The 23,513-nt window shown below is 45.3% G+C and overlaps 1 protein-coding gene across 14 annotated transcripts in view; it reads right to left on the bottom strand.

Moving 5' to 3' along the window:
* Positions 1–23,513, bottom strand: part of NTM (neurotrimin) — a 971,166-nt gene that overhangs the window by 414,819 nt on the left and 532,834 nt on the right. For 11 of the 14 annotated variants that reach the window (XM_063635678.1, XM_055273801.2, XM_055273798.2 and 8 more), the window contains one exon: positions 14,007–14,091. In XM_063635678.1, the coding sequence (XP_063491748.1) occupies positions 14,007–14,091 (85 nt within the window). Of the gene's footprint in view, positions 1–14,006; positions 15,000–15,688; positions 17,008–23,513 lie in introns of those variants that run through there. The other 3 variants (XM_063635680.1, XM_055273805.2, XM_055273797.2) reach the window with 3 other exon arrangements.

Here is a 23,513-nt window from a genome sequence, read left to right as displayed (position 1 = left end):
TGGGTGTGGTGGCTCACATCTATCTGTAATCCCAGCACTTTGGCAGGCCAAGGCAGGCAGATCGCTTGATCCCAGGAGTTTGAGACCTCCTCGGCAACATGGTGAAACCCTGTCTCTCAAAAAAATACAAAAATTAGCTGGGCAATGGTGGCATGTACCTGTGGTCTCAGCTATTTGGGAGGCTGAGGTGGGAAGGTAACCCGAGCCCAGGGAGGTTGAGGCTGCAGTGAGCTGAGACTGCATCACTGCACTCCAGCCTGGGTGACAGAGCAAGACCCTGTTTAAAAAAAAAAAAAAAAAAGGAACTCTAATAGTGGTTTTCTCTTCTTTCTCTTTAACATTTTTGAGAACAAGCCTACAAATCATCCTATCTATCTCTTTAGTGTGTGTCAATTAAAACACTGGATGTTAGAATATCTCTGGCACAAAAGGTTATACTAAATAAGTGACCTCCAGCCATTAATGAGTAATTTATCATCTAAGGGGTATTTTCACCAATTATAGCATGTCTTGAGTTATGTCCATTATGGATATGTGCTCATTTGCCTCAAGGTAAAACTTTTCCTTGTCACTGGTTTTCACATTCCTGTAGAATAAAGCAGACATGTTACTTGGACCACAGATGTAAACAGTCAAGCTAATGAAAATCAAACATTTGAGACTTCCGTTTGAAAAGGCCATGGTTCTCACTTTCAGACACATGCAAAAATCACCAAAAGTCTTGCCAAGAAATTGTAATAAGTGCTTAGGTCTGGATTCAGAAACTACATCTGTATATGTCTATGCAGCTGAAATCAGAAAATATAAATCATAATGGTTGAGTATTGACTTAGATAGGATAATGCTAGCTATTGTAACAAATCATCTCTGAACTCTCAGATGCATGAATACAACTTTGTTTTTCCTTTAGGTAATAATTTAACAAGGTTCCTGGCCAGCTGGTGGGTGGGGGTGTGAGAGCCCTGCTCTGTGCTGTCATTCAAGAATTTGGCCGATGGAGCTCTGCCAAACAGGACACAGGTTTCCAAGGTAATTTTGGACATCAACATCCAGATGGTCTAAGGAGAGAACATAAAGAATTTCACAGGGGATGTTTTTCTGGGCCAACCTACACAGAGCTTCGGCTCATATTCCTTTGGGTAGAGCTGTCACATGGTCACCTCTAAATTCAAAAGAGGCTGGGAAAGGCAGCCGAGTTTGTGTTCAGGGGAAAAATAAACTTACGTATGATTTGAGCAGCTAGTAATCTCTTCCTCAAAACTAAAGAACGAAACAGAGCAGTATTCTCACTTCACAGAGTGAACCTGAGGCCTGGGAATGCTCATTTTCTTAGCAGCCCCACATGATGCATTGGGACAGAGCCAGGACTAAAAGCCAGGTCACCTTGGCCAGAGACCACAAGTCACATGCCAAAAACAATGAACTGCACTGATAACTTTTCAAAAGCCACCCCACCACCAGATGTCTGTGTAACTGTAGAGTGTGCACCAGTGTCAGCCACGGCCCCCAGCTCTGCACCCTGCACTGTGCATTTCCACACATAGCTCCAGGGTCACAAGAGGCACACCCTGCCCTCTGCCCACCACGGGCCCACTGCAGGCCAGGTCCTTCCGCAGCTATGTAAGGCTAACACCAAGTATAAGCAGAGTGCCTAGCACTGTTCTGAGTACTTCACGCTTCACACTGGCCCAGAACCCCTATTATTAATCCCTTCAAATGATGATAAACTGAGGCACAGCAAGGCGAATCCATGTGCCAAAGGTCATATACCCAGTGGCTGAGCCAGAATTTGAAACTGGGGATGGGAGGAGGGTCTGTCTCCAGACCCTGCACTTGATCGTTAGCCTCTAGAGCTCTAAGGTACAATTCTCTTAATAGAGAAAGCTTAACGTGAAAGATTGAGCATTGACTGATGTGTGAAACTTCAGGCTCACACCCTGATTTCTAGCTGCCACTTCACTTCCTTCCCTTCCCCCAAAGTTTGTAGGCCTTGAGCAGAATAATCCTTATTCTCCAGTGTTTATTAGATTTTCCATAAAACCCCTTGTGAAAGTGGATTATTTAAAGGCCCTTGAGATTGCACATGTGTAGATTTTATGAAGTGTGTCACATTGCCTGACAATTTCCTCCTCAATGTCTCATTCCACTCTCCGACCTAGAAAACAAACACGCCAGCTCACGCACACCCTATCTGAACACTGTTTAATAACACCCAATCCCATGCCAGTACAGAGACAGACCTGAGTTTCCTCTTTCTAGTAAAAGATAAATAATTTCACTATTAATAGCTTACTATGATTCCTAACAAACGTTTCATTCGCTCAACAAATATCCTGTAATAGATCCCATGTCCCAGGCAGTAATGTAATCACTATAAATGAGAGTAATAAACTCAGCAGCTTGGTTGACCCTGCATTTCAGGGGGAGTAGCAATAAATAAGAAATAAATAAATAACAGACTTCTCTAGGTGTTACAGGCTGTGAAGAAAGTTAAAGCTAGGTAGAGGGATAGAAAGATGGGGTCTGAGGACTGGCTATTTCAAACAGGATGGTCTGCAAAGCCTTTTTTTTAAAACGGGGTATTGGAGTAGATGCATGAATTCAATGAAGGTCTAGGCACGTAAGTTTATAGCAGATCCTGAGAGAGGAAAGAACATTTCTTAAGTCAAGAACAGTCTTAGTAAGTTCCAGGAAGAGCAGAGAAGTTCAGCGTTCTGCATTCACACGAGTGAGGCAGCAGTGACGTGGGGAGTGGTATGAGGCTTAGACAGGCACCAGGTGATTAAAAAGCCTCTACGCCATCAAGGTGTTTGCATTTCATTCTAAGTTTAGCCAGAAGCCACTGTAGGTTTTGAACAGAGTCAGGTAATTCTTGTGAAATGGTAGCTGGGGTTGCTAGGCAGATAATAAACTCCAGGGGAACAGGAGCAGAAACAGGGAGACCAGACAAAATGCCACCAGAATAGCCGAGGAGAGACGGTGGTGGCTTTGCCCAAGGAGGTAGTGCTTGAGATGGTAAAAAGTGGTCTGATTCAGGATAACTCTAAAAAGAAAAGACAAACAGAATTTAGCGATGAATTAGATGAAGCACAGGAGAGAATAAAAAAAATAAGATGTACTAGGTTTGCAATTCCTAAGATCAGAAAGACTGAGGGAAGGGCAGGATGGAGTAGCTGGCCGTGGTCCAATGGGCTTGTGTCAAAGGTACTGGCTGGGAGGACCCAGTTTGAATGTCAACATTAAAAGGCCCTGTAGATGAGGAGCAGGATGTGCGTGCGGTCTGGAGGTCCAGAGTGAAGAAGCGTGGTCAGAACTGATGGCAGATGACTACGGCAAGGAAGGGGCAGAGGGCAACAGAGCCAGATGGCATTTGCTCCACTGTAACGGGACATGTCGAGAAAGGTGAAAAAGGAATGTCCAGCAGCCATAATGAGTAGCAAGGAGGACGTTTATCCAACTTTCAGGCCTCAGGGTCAGCAAAGTATGGGAGAAAAACAGCCACTTTTGAGGACTCCAGGAGTGGAAATAATCCAGGGAACAGCCGAGTTTCAACTAAAGCAAAAAAGAAAAAAAATAATAATAAGGGGGGAACATTCAAAGTAGAGACTGGAAATGTAAAAATGTTGCTGGTGACAGATCATTAAGTTCAGAGAGTAAAAAGGTTTGGAGGATGAGGAAGAGGTTTGTAACTGGGTTAGGCTGTTGGATGTTGGGATATTAATCTAGAAAATGATGCATGGCCCTGAGGTTGAGGGTCTGTGACTTCTGAGGTGGTTGAGATAACTGAGAAGATACAATAGGGTTTCTGCTGATGGCCTCTGAGGAATAAAAGGGCAAGCATTTCCACCCTGATTGGCTTCTTTAGGATTTGTAATGGAGAGGCCGGACTCACGACTGAGACCCAGAAGCATTCTGGACTCTGGCACTTCCTCTGTGGACTGCAGTGGCTCGTGTCATAGTTGGGAACTGGGTGATCTAACCAGGCCTATCTGTGGTCCTTTGCATGATTGTTACTATTACTTAACAAAATTATTTCTTTAATATGCAAATGTTCCAGTGTCCTACTGCTGTCATAATGCAGTACCAAAACTGGGGGGCTGAAAACAGTGGAAATGTGTTGTCTCTCCAGTTTTGGAGGCCAGAAGTCTGAAATCATGGTGATCATCGTGTTGGCAGGGCTATACTCCCTTTGAAACTTGTAGGGAAGTTTCCCTCCTTGGCTCGTCCTAATTCCTGGCTGCTTGCTGGCAATCTGTGGCATTTCTTGGCTTGCAGGTGCATCACTACAGCCTCTGCCTTTGTTGTCACTCCCTGCGTGTCTTCTGTGTCTCCACATAGGCATCTTTTTACCAGAACACCAGTTATATTGGTTTAGAGGCACACTCTAGTATGACCTCACCTTAGCTAATTATATCTGCAGCAACCATATTTACAAATAAAGTCACACTGTAAGCTATTGGAGGTTAGGACATCAATATAATTTTTTAATGGTGGGGAGATGGGACAAAATTCAACCCATAACACCACAGCATCGCTATTTCCAGCTTTTCTGTATAAAAACTGCACTAAATTAAAAATAATTCGCATGCGTTCTTTTTCTCACTTATAGCTTCTGATGGGTTAGAGTTCGGGATTGAGCCCTCCTGACAGGTAAATTTGTCCAAAGATGATTATTCTGAATGTGAGAGCATTTTTTCACGCATCCGGCACATTAGAGGCCGTTTGAAAGCCAGAGAAGATTAAAAAACTATTTTCACACAGATACATCTTCCTTTGACTCCATGAACCCAACAAAGCTTGTTTGAAGGTCGATTTTAGTTTTTTTAATTTTCCATCAGTCTATTGGTTGATGCTGTTTTCATTAAAAATTCTATTATTTTAAGAAATCCATCAGCAAGATTGTAAGATCAGTTCATACGTTCATTTTATAAGACAAATCTAACCCCCCAAAAGCTTTCTAAGCCAAAACATTTCACACTGATAAGACAGCAAGTTGCCCAAATACACCCAAATAAAACCAAAGAATTCAACAATGTGAATAAATGAGATTTAAGAAAAACAAATCATGAAAGATCAAGACTGCTATTCATAGTTCACTACGTTTAAACTAATTTAAGCCCTTTGACATTGGGTTAAAATGGACAGGACTCTTCCTGTGATCCCAGCAGTGAATACTGAGATCAGTTTCTAACGCCAGATGCACTGGTGTTGCCCTAGACCTGACCAAAAGTAAAATTCCCAAACGCAAAGAAGCCTCCTTCTCTATTTTCACCATCACCACTCAAGCCCTGAGCCTGCCTCCCAATGATCAGCAGATATGAATGAAGAGAAGATTTACAGTTAGAGAACATTAAAACTGCAGGAGTCTTAAACTGCCCCTTCCTCAACACACGTTATCCCAGACCCTGTTTTTTACCATTTGACTCCAGTGGAATTATCATGGAAAAATCATTTCTCTGAGGACAAAGGGTCTGGCAATCTGAAATCTATGCATGAATTCACAGATAACCTGCTCCACAGAACCTTCTGGATGAATTTTTCTGGTGGGAAATGCATCTTCAGAGCCATGAACTGTCACAACTTGCTATGCAACAATCTTTTTACGAAAAACAAAGAAATATCTTTCTTCTGGTTCTCACTCCCTCTCAGAAATCAAACATCTCAAGAAATGATTTGAAACTGAAGAATCTCTAAACAGATGTGTAGGAGAGGCACCACAAAAAAACTCACAATGATAGGTGGACAAAGGGGGATTTGTCCACCTATAATTGGATCTTTCAGAAGCAAGACATGGTATATTTGCCAAAGTGTTTAAACTACAATAGTTTATAATGAAAATTGGTATATGTGTGTATATTATATACACACATATGCACACATGCATATGTACATACATATATATTCATATATAGAGAAAGAAAGTTATAACTATATACTATGTTTTGTGTGTGTTATCTCATTTTAACCTAAAACAACACTTTGAGATAGGTAATAATAGTCCTCTTTAAATGCAGGGTGGAGAGATTACAAATTTTGTTTGCAATCAAACAAACTGCCTGAGCCAGAGTTTGTAGATTCCTGTCTCCCACTCTATCTTCTTTCTAGCCTATCACTCCTGGTACCTATGAGTCAGTAAGGTCTTGTGTGTTGGAGATGTTTGTCTCCAATGATTGTACTCCTAGTAAACTTCCCCGTTGCTTCCTTCTCTCTTCAGCTCACACATGCAATTTGAAATTGCATCCTAAACCCAATAAGTCCTTGGTTTCCTAAAAATATTTGACCATCTATAATGATGTTGGTAGTATTGCTTATTATTTATTTAGTATTAGTTATCTATTACACAGTGGGAACCCATCAACTTACTCCTGAGGAAGCAAAATGGCCTCAAATACCACAAGGATAATGTTCTATTTTACTCATCAGTGGAGACTTTCAACCTAAGAGAACAAATATGCCATTGCCATTAATTATCTTTTTTTACAAGATTCCCCAGGAGAGATGCCTATTACTAGTTTAAAAAAAAAAAGAGAAAAAGGAAACGTTTTGGAGCTGGTCCCTCCTGTTCCCCTGGTGCTATGGCATCCAGAGCCACTGACTGGCCTGTAGAATCCTCCTAGAATTGGTGTCTGCCTTGATTGGTTCAATACCGCATTCCAGAGAAGTACGTGGAAATGTTCATGGTATTATTAACTCCCCGTGAGAAAGTCCAAGATTGCTGACACCTAAAGCCAAAGATCAATGGAAGAACCTGGAATAAGAGTCTTCCTCTGAACAAACTATGGAAAGTGTAGGGTTATGTGAGTAGAAGGGAACTCTAGAGGTCGTCTGGGTCCCTCCACGCCATGGATGACACGAAACCTTAAACACTCCCAGGCCCTGTTCCTCATGCTTCAGGAGAGGGGATTCCTGTGCACCACGACAAGGACAGACAACCAAACTCACCGGGTCTCTAGTGGGAGAGGAACTTGGCAATGAAGAATAGAAGGGACAGAAGGAGACCAGCACTACGGAACAGAGGGGGATTGCCTAGGAGTCAGAGACCACCCATCCTGAGTCCCAGGCTCAGCACCCACCTGAGTATGTGAGCTGGGAAAATACCTTCACTGTGCCTCTCAGCGCTTTGGTTTCCTGCTCTGTAAAATCAGAGTAATCATTGTGTCCACCTGATGGGGGATCTGTGCGGATTAAATGAGGTTCTTCTGGTAAAGTGCTCAGCACAGGACCCGACCCACGGCAAAAAGCTGTCCCACGTGGAACAAGAGTCAAAGCTTAAGAATGCAAGGTGTGGTACAGACTAAACCAGCAGTCAGGAGAGAATATGGTGATAAATGTCAGCTAAATGCATTGAAAGCATTCATGGTCAGGAGGATGCTTTTGCGCTTAGTAGGAAAACACGGCCTTTCCTTCAGCATGCGTAGCCCCAAGTGAGGGCTCACAGCCTGGGGATGGAGAGTGTACTGGCTGCCGGCCCCCACACCCTTCTGGAAGGCATCCTTGTGCAAGAGTGATTATCACTGCTTCCACTATCTGTAAAACCAGCTGGTTGACCTCCCAGCTCTCTGCAATCCTTTCAAATTTAAGAATGCTATGCATTTAAAAGAGGGAGAAAGGAGACATTTTTCTGCAAAGCACTTATGGTTTAGATGAGGGGTGTTACAGAACTGAGCTGGCCTCCTGTAGCCTCCTCTGGCTTTCAGTGACAACTGGCATACTCCTACTCCTTCTGCCCTATGTTTGGTTGAGTTTTTAGTTTTCCCATTTTAGTTTTTGGCTCCTCGACAGCTGAATGTGCTTCCAGGAGCCTTCCTCCTTGGTCCCATCTGTCCCTGCTCCTCAGAGCCACAGGACACCAGCTGGATGCCTGGCAAGCCCAGAGGTGAGTGCCCAGTGGCCGGTCCTGAGAGGGGGCAGGGCAGTGGGAGCAGCACAGGCCTCCTGAATAGCATTGCTATTCTGAACGGGTGAACTCATAAACAACGGATCAATAGTTATACCACCATGACCACTGCCAGCAGACTCCACAAACAGAGAGAAAGGATGGGCAGAGTGCTTTTCTGTGTCCCTCATTATCTTGAAAATGCTAATTTCCCTGGGGTTGACTATCACTGCTTCTTCAAAGACTTAAGGACCGGGTGGGGAAGTGACCCAGCAGAAGGAAGGCAAGTGTCATGGGTGCAAATATGAAATAATGGACAACCAACACACCCCATCTGTGGCCTGGACAGACAGACACAAGTTCAATGACTTCTATGTATTTGTAACCTGTCTCCAGCACCTCCACAGGAGCAGCCTCACACAGCTGCCCAGTCAGAAATGACACTGAGGAAGTAACATGCCCAAGGCAAGGACAACACAAGACAGTCCAGGAAAAAGGACACAGACTCCAAGGAGAAGAAGACGTGATCTCAGGCCTTCATTCCTGCAGTCATTCATGCAACAAATTTATTGAACACTTTCTATCTGCCAGACACTGCTTATACACTGCTAACAAGAAAGAGCATAACTCTTCTCAAGGAATTTACAGTCCCTTTGGGGAAGACAAACCATACACAGATTACCAAATAATGAATGGGATAACTTCCGATGGAGATGATTGTTCTGAAGAAAAAGTCCAGGATGATATGCCAGGGTTAAGACTGGTGGTAGTGGTCGAGGATTAGTTTGATTTGGTATCAGGAAAGGCATCAAGGAGGGAATTCTGTGTGAGCTTCGGCCAAAATGATAAGAAACAGCTGTCCATGGGAAGATCCAGGTAGGGGTATTCCCAGCAGGGGGGACCACAAGAGGAAACGCTTTGCAGCTGGAATAAGCTGTGTTTATGGGTGTCCACAACAGAGTGAGTGAAGGGAAAGGCAGGAGGAGAGTCCTTCGGATTTTCTTGGCAAATTCCACAGGCCAAGCCATGTGCTGCGGATTAGGAGGCAAGCCTGGAGGAGGCCTAGTTCTGCCCTCAAGAGGTTGTGGAGTAGCTGGAGGGACTACCAGAGAATCCATCTGCTTATCAAATGAAATTCCAAGCACTTGACATGACATGAGCAAAGTGCCACAGCTTCCTTCTTCTGGAGGGTGACTCCCTGGGTCCTCTCAAGTATCAAAACCACATTTAGTCTGTGTGATTCCATGGAGTTCCATGTCAAAACTCAACCTAAATTGCATACATTTCTCAGACCTTCAATTCCTAACTCACCCTGGAAAAATAACATCATCCCATTGCTAAGCCTATGGTCTAGAGGCACGACAGAATGCAGAGTTCAGCCTCTGATGCCCACCTACCAAGTGATCCCCAGGAAAGAATGCACTTTACTAGCTGCTGCCTTAAGTGGGGAATCTCTGAAATGTGGATAGCATTCATTGAAACTGCCAGTGACAGGTGGGTGTGTTGATGCTTAGTGAAGGTCTCTAAGTGAATGACACCCATGCAGTTGGGCATCTGGGGCTTTCTGATTCTTCACTGATGTCTGCTCACTTCCACCCAGGAGCTAGGAGCTAGTGCAGTCCTGCCAACCCACAGAAAGCCTTCACTCCAACAGAGGGGCTCTGCTCCAGCCACGGACAGAGTGATCGCCCACGTTTTCATGGTGCACTCTGCCTCACAAGGTCCATGACCTCTTTGTCCACAGCCAGCTTTTCCAGTTGGACCCAAGCCCCCAAAAGCCAAGTCCAGGCCATATGCCTTTCCACACCCAAACACCCAGCTCAGTGCCTGATATGGTCTGGCTGTGTCCCCATCCAAATCTCATCTTGAATTGTAGTTCCCATAATTTGTATGTGTTATGGGAGGGACCCAGCGGGAGATAATTGAATCATCGGGGCAGTTTTCCCCATACTGTTCTCGTGGTAGTGAATAAGTCTTACAGGATCTGATGATTTTATAAGAGGCTTCCCCTTTCTCTTGGCTTTCATTGTCTCATCTGCCGCCATGTAAAATGTGCCTTTTGCCTTCTGCCATGATTGTGAGGCCTCCCCAGCCATGTGGAACTGTGAGTTCATTAAATCTCTTTTTCTCTGTAAATCACCCAGTCTTGGATATGTCTTTACCAGCACTGTGAAAACAGACTAATACAGTCCCCTTCTTGAAAGAACCACTCAATACATTTTTGATTGACCATAGTTGAAATTTAAAATAAAATTATGATAGAGAAATGTGGTAAGGAGATAAATTGAATATAGCTGGGGGATATCATTGTTTGGCTTTCATTCATTTTGTTTGTAAGCATCTGCCAGCACACAGTGCTCATGCCATCACAAGGCATGATTCTCGCTTTCCAAGGGTGCTCTGCAGCCCAAGGGAAGAAAGAAGACAGAGCAATAACATTGGAAAACAGGGTCTAAGGCAAAATGAATAGGGCAGACATTAAGTGCCACAGAGGAACGAGAGGAACACGAATTCAAAGGGTCCTGAACAGTCCTGGGAAGCCTGGTGTACAAAGTCAAGGAGTGGAGTCCTGACCAGCATACCGGTCTGCCACTGGCTGCTTATGTGATTTCAGGTAAATTCCCCCTGTCTGGGCCTTAAGGGGGAATAATTAAGTCCATTTCAGAGAGTTGTGAGGATTAAATGTTACTGTTTCCATAAAATGTTCACACAGTAACAGACCAGTGATAGTACTATGTATCTTATTAACATGATTATTACCAGTGCTTCATAGCCTGGCTTCAAAGCTTCCTAGCTGTGCCACCTTCGTCAAAGGATGTAAACTCTCCACACCTCAGTTTCCTCATCTGTAAAATAGGGATAACAATAACTCCTACACCATAGGGCTGTTATTAAAGTGTTAATGTTATGAGGCTGAATGATAGGTTAGATATTATTAAAACACTTAGCTACTCCCTAACACACAGTGAGCACTCAATAACCATTGGCTAATAGTATTATTACTGCAGATTCTGTTTTACCTTACCCTTTTAAGAAATATGCCTACAGAATGTCAGCAGGAGGGCAGAGAGTGGGAGATTGCAAATTGTAATTCTTTTCAGGCTGTCAATGCTATGCTAATTGAAACATTTCCCAATACCTCCACAAGGATTGTTAGAGCTACTTGGATAAGATAAAACATTTTTTAAAAGTTTCCTCACATTAGAATCTTCTGCTGAGCAATTATTCTTTAGGGACTGCAAAAGATCCTCAAAATATGATGTTGGTGAGAACAAAGCAGAATAAAATGAAATTAGAGCAAAAAGTCCTCTGCTGGTTATGAAGAAAACTACATGTATCACCATCATCACCCAATCACCCATAGGAAGATGGATATGGCGCCCTCCAGGCCAGAGCACTGGTGCTCTGGTCTCCCCTAGTTGTGGTTCCTTACAGCTTGGTCACATGATTAGCCAAAAAAAGAAAAAAACAAACGGAAGAAGAGAGAACGATAGATGGAAGGAAGGAAGGAGGGGATCCTCTGTCCCGCTACACACACACAATACAAAGCAAAAAGAAAATAACTCAGAACCCTGAACTACTAGATTGTTGCAACCTACAGTCAGGTTACATGAAAATGCAGCAATTTTTATGCAAACAGAATACATTCTGAAATTCCTACTTGCCTCTGTGTACATAGAACAAGAAAATGCAGGACCTATGTTTGAGAGTTCAGGGGCTTCCACCCCACCAAAGTCCATCCCAGCAGGGCAGCCCTTCCTTGTTCTAGCGCATCAGAGTCTGAGAAGGCGGACAATCATGAGAGGCCTGAGCATCCTCCATACTGGTTGGTTGTTACACCTGCTGCCTGATTCATATCCTAAGTCAGGTCTACGGTCAAGGGCTGGTGTCGCTCAGACCCTAGCTCATCTAATCCCTGCCCTGTACTGCTCCATCCACTGTGAGGGCCTTTCTCTTGCGTGTCAGGAAGACATTCAGCCCCTGAGGCTGGCACAGAATGGCAGGAGACGTTCCAGAAGGAACTTGGCTGGGTCGGGGCCAATTCAAGGGTCTAGAAAGGAAGCTCCACCATATTGCCATCTCCATCCATACCCAAATGATACCAGTGGGTTGAGAACACATGTGAAAATGCAAACAAACATTAGTGCTGAAAGAGAGAGGGGGACCCGCAGAATGAGAAAAAAGAACCACGAAAGGGAAGACAAAGAAAGATAAGTCAGCCAGTACATGATAATGCGATTTCAAAAGAGGCTCCTCCTAACCCAGGCCTGTCCCGTGATTCAGCCTCTGCTGAACGCAGCCACCCTCTGGACAAGCCTGATTTTGATAAGCCTTGAAGACTACCTTCTGGAGACCAGATCCTGGCCTAGTCTCTGTCTGCCAGGACCCACTTCCTGTTTATTTATCTTCAAATCTCTACAGAGCTACCTTACACATTTTCCTTGAAAAAAAAAAAAAAAATCCCATTTATATCTAAAGTGTTCCCCATATGAGAATGTCTCTGTCCCTGGGAGGCCCTCCTTGCAGCCAAGGACTAGGGACAAAGGGGACATCCAGAGAACATTACATTTCCTTGATTATTACTGCTTTAGACATTCATTTTTGGTTTTTTATTTAAGTAGTCTGAAATCACTGCATATTTGTAACTCCCCTGAAATCCATTTTTAAAGCAGATACACAATCATTTCAGAGTGAGGGAAGGAAGTTGCTTTATTTTTACTTAGAAGAGTGGAAGAGGTGGGTCTCATGAGCCAATAAATAACTAGGAGTTCACCAGAGCCATGAGGATAAGCTCTCCATAGACAAAGGATCACTGGATGCTTGCAGCCCCGCATGGGTCCCTAAATTACACACTTCCTTTGGCAACGTCCTGATAACTCAGCTCTGTATTGCCATTGCCTCCTCTTCACCATTTTCTATCCTATAGATATGGCCTTAAGTACGCAGTCCAAAACAACCCAATCCTAGAAGAAGTCATCAGAGGGGCAAAACAGTAGACACCGGCACCAGGGTTATCTTTCCAGAAATCTTCATGTGCAAAGGACAAGAATATTGCCATGTTGCCTTGTGGTTAGTTCTGTTGCTTAGTTTGGAAAACTTTATTTAAGAGGGCAGACTAAATCAAGGAGAGGCAGGGAAATCGTTCCCATGAACCTTCTTAACTTCCACCTCATGCTTATTCTCTTACAAAATTCCAGAGAATGAAATTTCCCATTGCAATCATTAAGTGTTTTGCCCTCATATGAGAGGTGTGGTTTATCAACACTGGAAATTGAGTTAGCATTTCTGCAGGAAAGGTAATCAGGGAGATAGAATCATTCTACTTTACACAAAGCATAACCAAGATTCTTCTTCTTCTCCTCCCCCAGTGCCTGTAAGCCTTAACCCCAGAAGCCAATCAGGACCCACCCCAACACTGAAACCTCGTTTCTCTTCAGTAGATGAGTTTTGCACGTACTGTTTTGGTGGAGAGCAGGTACAGAATACAGTTCATTCCAGTAAATGCCATTTTCCACGGACAAATCAGACTCCATGACTTGGGCCTCAGAAAGCCACGTTCAGACAGGAGAAAGCATCTCTGTCTGCCCACCAGGTCATGGCATGAAGGCACCCCAGGAAAGCTCGGGCACAGTCAGGCCCAGGACAAAACAGCGGCTCTCCCAGAGTGCAGGAGCCAGGGCTGGCAAAGCCCCATGGCATGGGCGAGTGGGGGCATTCACTCCAAGGCAGACCCCTCCTTTGGGACTCATTAACTTCAGAGAGGACTGCTCACGGGGAGCCCCTCCAAGCCCCCTGTCACCACGGCGACCAGGCTCAGGCACAGACAGTGCCAGGGACAAGTCCCTCAATCTCAGCGACCACCTGGTCCAGCCACCCCTCACCCTTAACTAGTGCCTGAGCCGCAGAGGCCGGTTTTTAGGAAAAAGCTCACCGCCAGAACCTCTGAGCCTTTCCCTATGACTGCCACATTCCCGGGCAGAGCCCCCAGCGCAGCCATAAATTGTGCAGCCCAGGGAACCGGCGACCTCTCCGCCAACCCAGGCACGCCTCAGTGCACACACCTGCACCCCTGCCCCTTACCCCCACCCCACACAAATCATCAATTCGTAGAATAATGTCAGCTCCCTACCTGAGGGTGGCGCTCTCCCCCTGCCGGACCGTCACGTTGTCCATAGCTTTGGGGAAGGTGGCATCTCCGCTGCGCACGGGCACTCCTGTGGGTACAAGGAACAGCAGCCTGAGAGACACGACCACGAGGCACTTCCAGGGCAGGAACAGGTACCCACAGACCCCCATCCTCGACAGCCACAACTTCCCAGAACTCCGGCAGCCGCACGGCACACGCCCCCCGGGCGAGCACAGGAAGTGGGTGGGGTGCGGTGCGGAGCGAGCGCGGGGACTGAGCGGTGAACTAGCGGCGACCGGGAGGCGCGGGGAGGAGAAAAGCGCGCAGACTCCTCCAAGTCTAATATTCCTCCCCCAAATCCAGCCTCGGCTTGCCAGCCCCGGAAAACCAGTTCCACGGAGGACGGCCAAAGGGGGCTCCCTCCTCGCCGCTTCGGCCGGGAAGGTGGCCGAGGAGGGGGAAGCGCGAGGCAGGTGAAAGGTGTGGGCGCGTCTCAGGAGCCGCTTCTTCCCAGTGGCAGTTCAGACATGGCACTTTGGAGAGGAGTGAGCACTTTGGTACCGGAAGGGGACGGGGTGGGCTTCATCCAGCTACCCAGAGGCGGTCTGCAGTCGCTCAGTTCCAACAGGGGAAATCCAACACTTTGTAAGTTTCGGAGCCGGGCTCGCCACCGGAGAACAATCGGAAACAATAGCAGATGAGAAGTGGAGCTCGCAGGAGGCGCAGGGGTGGCGCGCGGAGGAGACGGCCGCGCGGGCTTCGTGCAATCCCCGGACCCGGGATCCTGCGGCAGCCGCCTCGGTCAACTTCCCCAGAGCCCGAATGCGCGCTGCAGCCGCCGCTGTTCGGCGGGGCTCGGCGGGGCAGGGGCTGCGGTGGTGGCCGAGGAAGGAGCGGCCGGGCGGCGGGAGCGGACCACGGCGGCCCCCTAGCTCGCTAGCTCGCTGGGGAAGGCGCGGCGCAGCCGGCACCGGAGCCGCGCGGACGCCAAGCTCAGCGGCCGCCCCCGGCCTCCGCGCCGCCTTCCTCCCGGGAGCAGCCCCGACGCGCGCGGGCCCCGACCGCCGGGGTTGTCATGGCAGCAGCTCCATCCCTGACCGCCACTTTCTCCCGGTGCCGCCTCGGAGCGAGCGGGCGGGCGGGCTGGCGGCGCGGATTGCGCTCTCATCCCGGCGGGCGGGCGCGGGGCGCCGGGCGCGGGCGCCCACCTTAACCCCCGCCGCGCCGGGCCCAGGCTGTGCACCAGCCCAGCCCAGCCCAGGCCAGGCCAGGAGTTTAACCATTTACGCGCTTCCAAATTAGGAAAAAAGACAAAGTTACCGTGCAGCCTTAATCAGCCCCAGACTTGAGACATCTTAATAAGGGTCACAAACTAATTAACTGGGAAAGGAACACCCTGCAGCATGCATACATGCACCTTTAAAATGATCAGATTAATTCCATTAGCATTCAGAGTAAACTCAGAGTGTTGGGAGGATGTTTTAGAAGAACCTCATAGTTATTCAGTAGTACAGCACCCGCCCAGCAGCCCCCCACAAAGCTGCTCAAAACCCCAGAGACTCAACACTACCATTCTAGAGATCTGCCATGTATAAAACAAATCCAAAATCACAGAAGCCTCTTAGTGTGCGAAACTGGAAAAATCACATCATCAAAATGTTGGTCAAGTTCAGACGCCCACTTACATTCTTTATTCTTGTTTTGTCGCCATTAAAAGATGCTGGGCCTGCAAAAGTGCTCACTTGGGTGGATGAGTGTGAGCCACTTGCTGTATTTATACAGCAGACTCCCAGGTTTCCTGGGCCTCACACTCTCGCACAGCTGATTTCATCTTTAAGAGGTGTGTTTCTCAAATTCTTGAAACCCAGGGAGAGACTGGATTTGCCTCGGTCCCTGTCACTTCTCTCTGGCTGCTGCTGGTCCTCCTGTGCCTGTATTATTATTTCTCCCTTAACTTCGGCTCTGAGGGAATGGCCTGCATTTCCTTCCCCTGGTTGGGCCTGGTCCTTGTGCAATGGGGAAGCACAGAGCAGCTCGGCAGGCACAGTGGTGGTGACATTAATAATGCTCCCTTCTCAGGGATCTCCAGAGCCGGGCTCCAGCCCTGACCCACATTCTCCTTGGGGATAGAGAGGAGGCAACAGTGGCTTTGTTTTTCCCCTAGACTTTCTATCAAACACAACCAGGAAGCTTTTTGTTGTTGTTGTTCACAACTGTTAAATAACAGAAAAATGATCTTCCAAAAAGCCATCCGGCATCAAAGAGACTGAACCATTATAACTGAGTCACATAACCATAAGGGCTTTGGTACAATACTCATCCTGGCAACCTTCAAGCAGTACCAATCACTTACATGTAGATACCACGTTGGAGAGGACACAAACATTTCACCAGTCAAATCTCCCTCACACTAACTACTTTACAGAGATAGGACAGAAGTAGGCTTTGGAGAAATGGAAACCACTCTCCTGGGTAACAAAGAAAGACTAAGACGCCTTGCCTTTCCATTATCATAGTTGACTAGGACGTGCTCAGCCAGCAAGAGTGAAGCGACTTTACAGTGAATATCTCAAAATACTTTGCATTAACTCATCATTGGGCCAATTGTTCCCTCCTCTCCTCTGGTGACTTTTCTGATACTAAATTCTCAGGGAAACTCATCTGCTACTTTTGGCCACTGGGGATCATTTGATATATAACGCCCAAACTGTCAATTGTCAACTTGTGGCTGCAACAAATGACTTTACTATCAGGAATAAACAATTACATCTGTGGGGAGCAGAAGAGCTTTGTAGTTTTGAAAGGAAAGGAGAAAAATTAACCTATTTTAGCACCAGTCCATTCTTGGAAGTTTCTATTGTGTCTCCATTTTCCAATGGGCAATTGTGGAAACAGGAAATTGAATAACTTCACCATGTTAAGATACATATGATGATATATTAAAGCTGTGAGATATGTTTGCTGACTTTCAGTCTGCTGAATTTGGGCTTCTTCTCCACAAGCCAAGGGGTCACCTGTAATAATTCATCCATTCATTTCAACCATCCCTCATACTCCTCCCTCTCAACCCCTCTACTTAAACACATCCTCACTACAGCAAGTGGAAACAAATGCTAGTCATGAGGAAAGGAGAGGGGCTCATTCTCAGCTTTGGAGTCATTTCCCCACAGGCCTGAGAATGGCAGGGATGATTCCTTTCATGATAAATGCTAATCCTGGCTCTTGCATCGAATTTTCAGGTAGGTACAAAGGAGCATTAGTTTTTGCATCTAAGGATGTGGATAATGACAACAACAGGCTTTCACGAGGGGCCTACATATATGATTAACTCTACAGGAAAATACTTAGAAATCCATTTAAGATGGAAGATGCTTTATTAATACATTTGCCTGCCATTGCTTCATTAGTATGTCTGGGCAGGAAAATAATTCTTCTTACAGGCTCTTTGAGATGTTTGGTTTCTACCAGTCTGCATGCAGTTGATCTAAGACAATCAAACCACCTTTGTCTCCGCCCGGGAAGGGAGAGCGCTAAGCTTAGCAATCCAGCAGTTGCAGCAGAAAACCCAGCCAAGCTCAGGTAACTCACAGGGAGGACAAAGAAAAGGCACTTGCAACCTCATACCTGCTTCGTGGGCACAGGGATCCAAACTTTATTCAAACATTGAAGTTTAGAAAGTGGTGAAAGGTCAGAGATGCCCACATAATTAACAAGACAAAATCCATTTTATTCAAACCGGCTATTGAAGTGGTTTGAAAAGATGAAGATCAAAATCATATGTCAACTCACTTCCCAGCCCTTAATCCCTAAATATAACCAACACTTAGTGGCTTATCTTATATCCTGTCTCCTGCTTCATAAAAACTGCTGGATTTATTTTATTTTTCCCAGCATATCCGAGTTAATGAAAAGGGATGACATTCAAAGCAATTTCATTATTTGTGTTCTTTATAGAAACAACTTCCTTTCTTCCTCCTTGAAAGCCAATTCCTAACAAGCGCCCACCTCCACCCTCTTTCCCGCCATCTCCGTCTCCTTCTCCCCTCCCTTCTTGCGTACACATATACTGTACACATAAATCAACTTGTCACAGCTTGTCTCTGTGCTGACGGCTGTAATTGCTTCAGGTTATAAAAATATCTATAGGACAATGCCTTTCAAGCTCACAAACATGTACACACATACACACTCCCCGAGCAAAAGGAAACAATCATATTCCCTTTAATAATCCTGAGACTGCAAAGGAGGGAGGAGAGAAGAGCCTGCCACGCGGACTCTGGACGGTTGGCAGGCAGGTGAGGGAGCAGTAGATGGAGATTTCAGGCAACCCTGGCATCTGTACACTGAAGCAGGGCTGGAACAGAGAAGAACTCCCAGTGAAAGAGAAATTAGCTGTTGTTTTTGTTTTACTCCATGTTACCCAGAGCAAGCTGGGGCCAGCTAAAGAGCTGTCACTATTCCACACACACAAGAGACGAAAAGAGGAGCACTAGCTTAACAAATGCCAGCTCTGCTTCTCCTTGTCTAAAAAGGCTAAAGGCTCCCCTCTCCTGGTGGAGATCTCACATAGGAGTGCAGGCGAGAAGATGGGAAATGCAGGGCAGTTAGAGAGTGGTGTGACATCAAATAGATATTGGAAGATTTAATCAGAAAAGGAGGCGTAAATCTGGATAAAGAGATGCCTCTAGGGCAGTAGGGAAGGGCTGGGAACTGGAAAAATATATGCTATTTTTTGCTCCTCTATGAATACAGGATCAAAATAAAATCGTGGTTCATCTGGGCTATAGTCCAACATGTTAGGATTTCAGCAGAAAGAGCAAAGGGGCAACTTAAAAAGGGGGAAGAGGGCTCCAGGGAGAGAAAAGAGGTCACAAATAGAATTGAGAAGGAGGATATGAAGGAATGGCAAAGGTGAGGCTATCTATGGACTTTAAATCCATAAAACTTTATAAGAGACACATAAAGCAGAGAGATGGTGGGTAGAACAATCAGAGGTAGACAGAAAAGTCAGGGGGAGCAGGATGAACAAGCCAAAATCAAAGTGCCAATGCAGCGAAAGGCAGGTGCCCAAAGGGGACAGCCTGAGAGCCAGGGGTCTTTGGGGCAGAGTCTTCCCTTTTTATCTAAGTTTTGGGTCATAATAAGACCCTGGACTCATAACATCACAGAATGATACATTCAGAAGGGACCTTGGAAGATCTTTAGTATAATCCATTCATTTCTTAAGTGAAGGATTGAGCCCCAGGAAGGAGGAGGAGTTGATCATAGGAGCATAAAGTTTATAAACTGGCTAATCCAGACTAGAATTCAGAACTCCTGACTCCTACACCGGGGTTCTTTCTACTCTGCCTGTCAGATAAGAACAATATTTAAGAGCTAACCACTACAGTAACTCCTGCTGCTGCACCATCTGTGGCCAAGAGAGAGACCTACAGAGGACAGGTTACCATGATTGCCCAGAATCACTTTGGGTATCAAATTATTTGGTTGAACTCAAATTAGTTAACAAACCAGCAAGCAGATTTTGAGTTCCTTGTGTGTACCAGGAACTGTGTTGAGAGGTACAAAAATAAGGACATGCCCCCTGCCCTTGAGTTGCATGTGGTCTAGTGCTATTGGGTTTGTCAGTGGTTTTATATCTATTAACATTCATGAAAATTAAATGAACTCCACCCTGCACTCCCCCATAAGCCCTTGAGAACTTTCTCATTGCTGAGACAAAAAAGCTGAGGTCTGCCTAGCCTGTGGGAAGTGATTTGTCTCATTACACTTATCCAGATTCTCAGGCACAATCTTGGTTCTCTAGCTTCACTGGAAGGGGTATTAGGAGGGGTGGGGTGCTGTGAAGGACTTCTAAATATTGGGAAGCCCTTCATCAACTCAACAGGGCCAGTGAAAGCAATGAATGGGAGAGACGTAGGCAAAAGTAACGTGGGCCTCCCCTGCATAAAGTGCACTTCCAGCGGGGGAGACAGACATCCAACAAAGAATTTTATGAAATAGTGGATACAATTGTGATGAATGCTGTCAGGAAAAAAAAAATGGAAAAGACAAGATAGGAGATTCTCATCCTGTCTGGAAGATCAGGAAACGTTTCCCTAAGGAAATGACATTAACTTGGACTTAACAGTGAGTGGGATGAAGGGATGGGCAAGCATGGGCAGGAATCTCATGGATGGCAGAAGACGGCACCGACGCTACACGACCCAAGACAGAAAGGAGTGTGAGCAGAAACTGCCTTGACAGCCTCAGATGGTGCTCACACAAACTAAGGATGGGCACCTTGGGAGTGCTCTGTGTCTCACTGAAAACCTCTAATGCCATCAACATTGTGTGTTCCTGCAGTCATGGATTCATTCAGTACATATTTATCCAATAAGAAGGACCGTGACCTTGGGTTTTAGACTCAGACCAGAAGTCAAATATTCACCCTCTCCATTACTAGCTGTGGGGCCTTGGGGACATGCCCTAATCTAATCTGTAAAATAGTGGTCCTCATGGTACCTACTGCTCAGTACTGCTGTGAGGATGAGATGAGGGAGTAGCTGCAAAGAGTTTAGCACAGGCCTGGCTGCTCCCAGGCTTCTCACGCTGGGACTGGAAGGAGCTGCCATTGGCTGTGCTTCCTTCATTCTGAGTCAGCCTACAGGTGACATTCATGCAGAGAACCCAGGAGCAGACTGCTGAGTGCAGGCCCTGGGAATGCTCTTAGAGTTCACAGCAGAAGGGAGAAAGAGCAGGAACGTCATGCTGAGATGTAGTCGGAGAGAGGAAGTAGCACAGCCTCTAGACCACCCACAGCAGGAAGAGCCGTGGCCCCCAGCTCCCACCCCACTGTCAGGCCTCTGTTCTCTAGGCCTGTGGGAAACAGCCTGTGCTTGCAAAAGAGGAGGCAGCTTTCTCTTTCAGTAGCAGCCTGGGAAACTTTGAAAGTACAACAGAAAAGTAGCCAATCCACCTGACAAAAAGACAGGACACCTCCATCCCATTATAAAGTGAGCCACAATGTCTGACCTCCTTCCACGAGCCTTTAAGCCCTTCATTGCTCCCATGTGCCTGATGGCTGAATCCAAAGCTTCTTCGACCATGCAAGGCCCAACACGTTCAGGTCTTCATCTTAAACAAATCACTGGATAAGATCATCTTGGGCCTGCCTCATCTCTCCTAATTTCTACATTCAGGGATTGGCCTTATAACCTCTGTGGAAGAGTTACCTGCAGACATTCATCTACATGCACACACAGATACCAGTTCTAATGTTTCTGAGCCCAGCCAGAGTAGGGAAGTGGCTTCTCAAACAGAAAGAGCCCTAGGAATGGCAATTTTATCAAGTACAAATTTGGAGTTTAAAACCCCAAGTTCACTGTCAGAGGAACTTGGCTTACTTCTACCCCTTTGCTCCACTCTCCCTAAACAATCACCTAGAACTTTTGTCTCTGTTTGACCTTTTCCCCTCATTTTCTTTAGAGGTTTTATTCCTTGTTCCCCATCCAAAAACAACAGCAGACAAAGTAAATTTTAATGACATAAGAATTTGCATAATAACATATGGGTCCAACTGTACTTTGTATTGGAGGTGACATTTGTGCAAATATATTTTGTAAACCCGAAGACCTGAGTTCTAGTTTCAACTCGGCCCATCATTTTGTCACCTTAGATAAGTCACTCCTTGTTTTTGAATTTTTAGCTCCTTTGTCAAAAAAACAAAAAAAAAATCTTCATGATCTGTGTGTCACTGAGAAGGTCTAATGACTAATTCACTCAAATGGGTTAATGCACTTTTGCAGAATTAAAGGAACAACTTCAGAGTACGGTGACAGCTCAGTAAGAGGCTGGGATCCAGGGTCTGGAATTCCAGCCCTAAGTCTGCCCCTTACCAGCTCAGTGGAATAGCTCTGCTCTCTTCCTCTTGCCTTCTAAATGAGGAGTTTGGATGAGATGGCTTCCAGAATATTTCCAACTCTAATAGTCTAGGATTATAATGCTTCTCAACACTCTTATCAAATTCACTCATCAATCCTTCCTGCACAGAAATAGCCCTTCTAATATGGCCTTCCATTCTTCCCATTCATCTAGGTAATCACTTCAGAATGTTGAAAACTGTTGTACAAAGTAATTAATGAGCTGCCCTGGATCTGAGGCAAGCGATGGAAGAGTCAAGATGATTAAAAGTCTTCCGATAAAGGGTTTCTTTAAGGAAAAGAAAATCCCACAATGCAACCAGCAACGTTAATCTTCAATAAATATGCTGTTAATATTTAACTGGCATTTATTTAAACTTACAGTAACTGTCCTATTAAATCTAAATTAATTGCCCATTTGGGAATCTTCCCCTAAAGCCTAGCTGGGACATGGCTGTCTAGATACAGTCTATGCTAGGCATACAGCCATAAAGAGAATATTTAAACCCTCCTTCCAGGACTAGACTATTGGAATATCCAGGTTAGAAGAGCTTTAGAGGTCTGTTGGACTGGTTGCACACTGTCTGTCCTTTAACTTTCCGTGGCCCTATTTTTTTTTTCTTCTCTTCAGTAAGGGATATTTTCTGTGTTTCCTGTATCTACCTCTTTCTGCCTTTTCTTTTTATTTAGATTCTCTCTCCTTTCTGTTAGTGTTTGTTTCTTCTGGACCTCATGGCTTAGACTCATTCTGCTGTGTTTTATCTCAATCTCTCCTGAGTTTCTTAAATAAGCCATTTAGGCATATGTTCGTAGCATATTCTGTACACACACGGATACATATACACACATATAATTTTATGTGTCACAAAGAACATTTTATAATAGCAATTGTATATAAAAGGCTAAGTGCCATGAAATAATTCCTGAGTCACGCTGCTTTAGAAGGGGCAGCAAGAGTGTAATTGGGTAGAACTGATCTTTGCTATCCCTGAAATCAATCAATATTTTTTATTAGAAATGTGGACCTGGCTGAACTGCTGTGATGTTATTTTGCTGGGATTCTAACCCATTTACATTTCCACACCAAACATATACAGACACACCATACCGGTTTCATCAGATCAGTTGACTACTGAGACGTGGATTTCAAACAAACACCTAATTAGATGGGTTAGTGTTCAGACTGAGTTAACTTTAAACCAATGCATCAAGGCTGCACAGATTCTGAACTTTCCTTGGGGAAGTGGGAACTGGATGAGACTAAAATCATTCACTCTAAGGTTCTAAATGTTTAGTTCACCAAGTTTGATTTATAAATATTCACTGTTTGCTTTGCAGGCCCTGGGACAGGAATGGTAGTATGAAGGGGACAAAGCACCAGTGAGGAGCAGGTGAAGTGGTGGGAAGGCACCCACAGATTTTAAGAAGATAAACATACTCTCAACTGTTTGTTCGTGGAAGGCTTGAATTTGTACTGCCCTAGAGGTCAAGTTTCTTTGCATTTCTAGCTAAACTAATACCCAAACTATCCACTTCCTTTTTTTCTTTACTTCAATTTACAGCATCTATTTTATTGACTCTGACAAACTTGTTGACTCTTACAAAGAAA

This window comes from Symphalangus syndactylus, chromosome 3, assembly GCF_028878055.3.
Source record: "Symphalangus syndactylus isolate Jambi chromosome 3, NHGRI_mSymSyn1-v2.1_pri, whole genome shotgun sequence".
NCBI classification, from domain to species: Eukaryota; Metazoa; Chordata; class Mammalia; order Primates; family Hylobatidae; genus Symphalangus; species Symphalangus syndactylus.
This window is presented reverse-complemented; position numbering and strand designations above follow the sequence as displayed.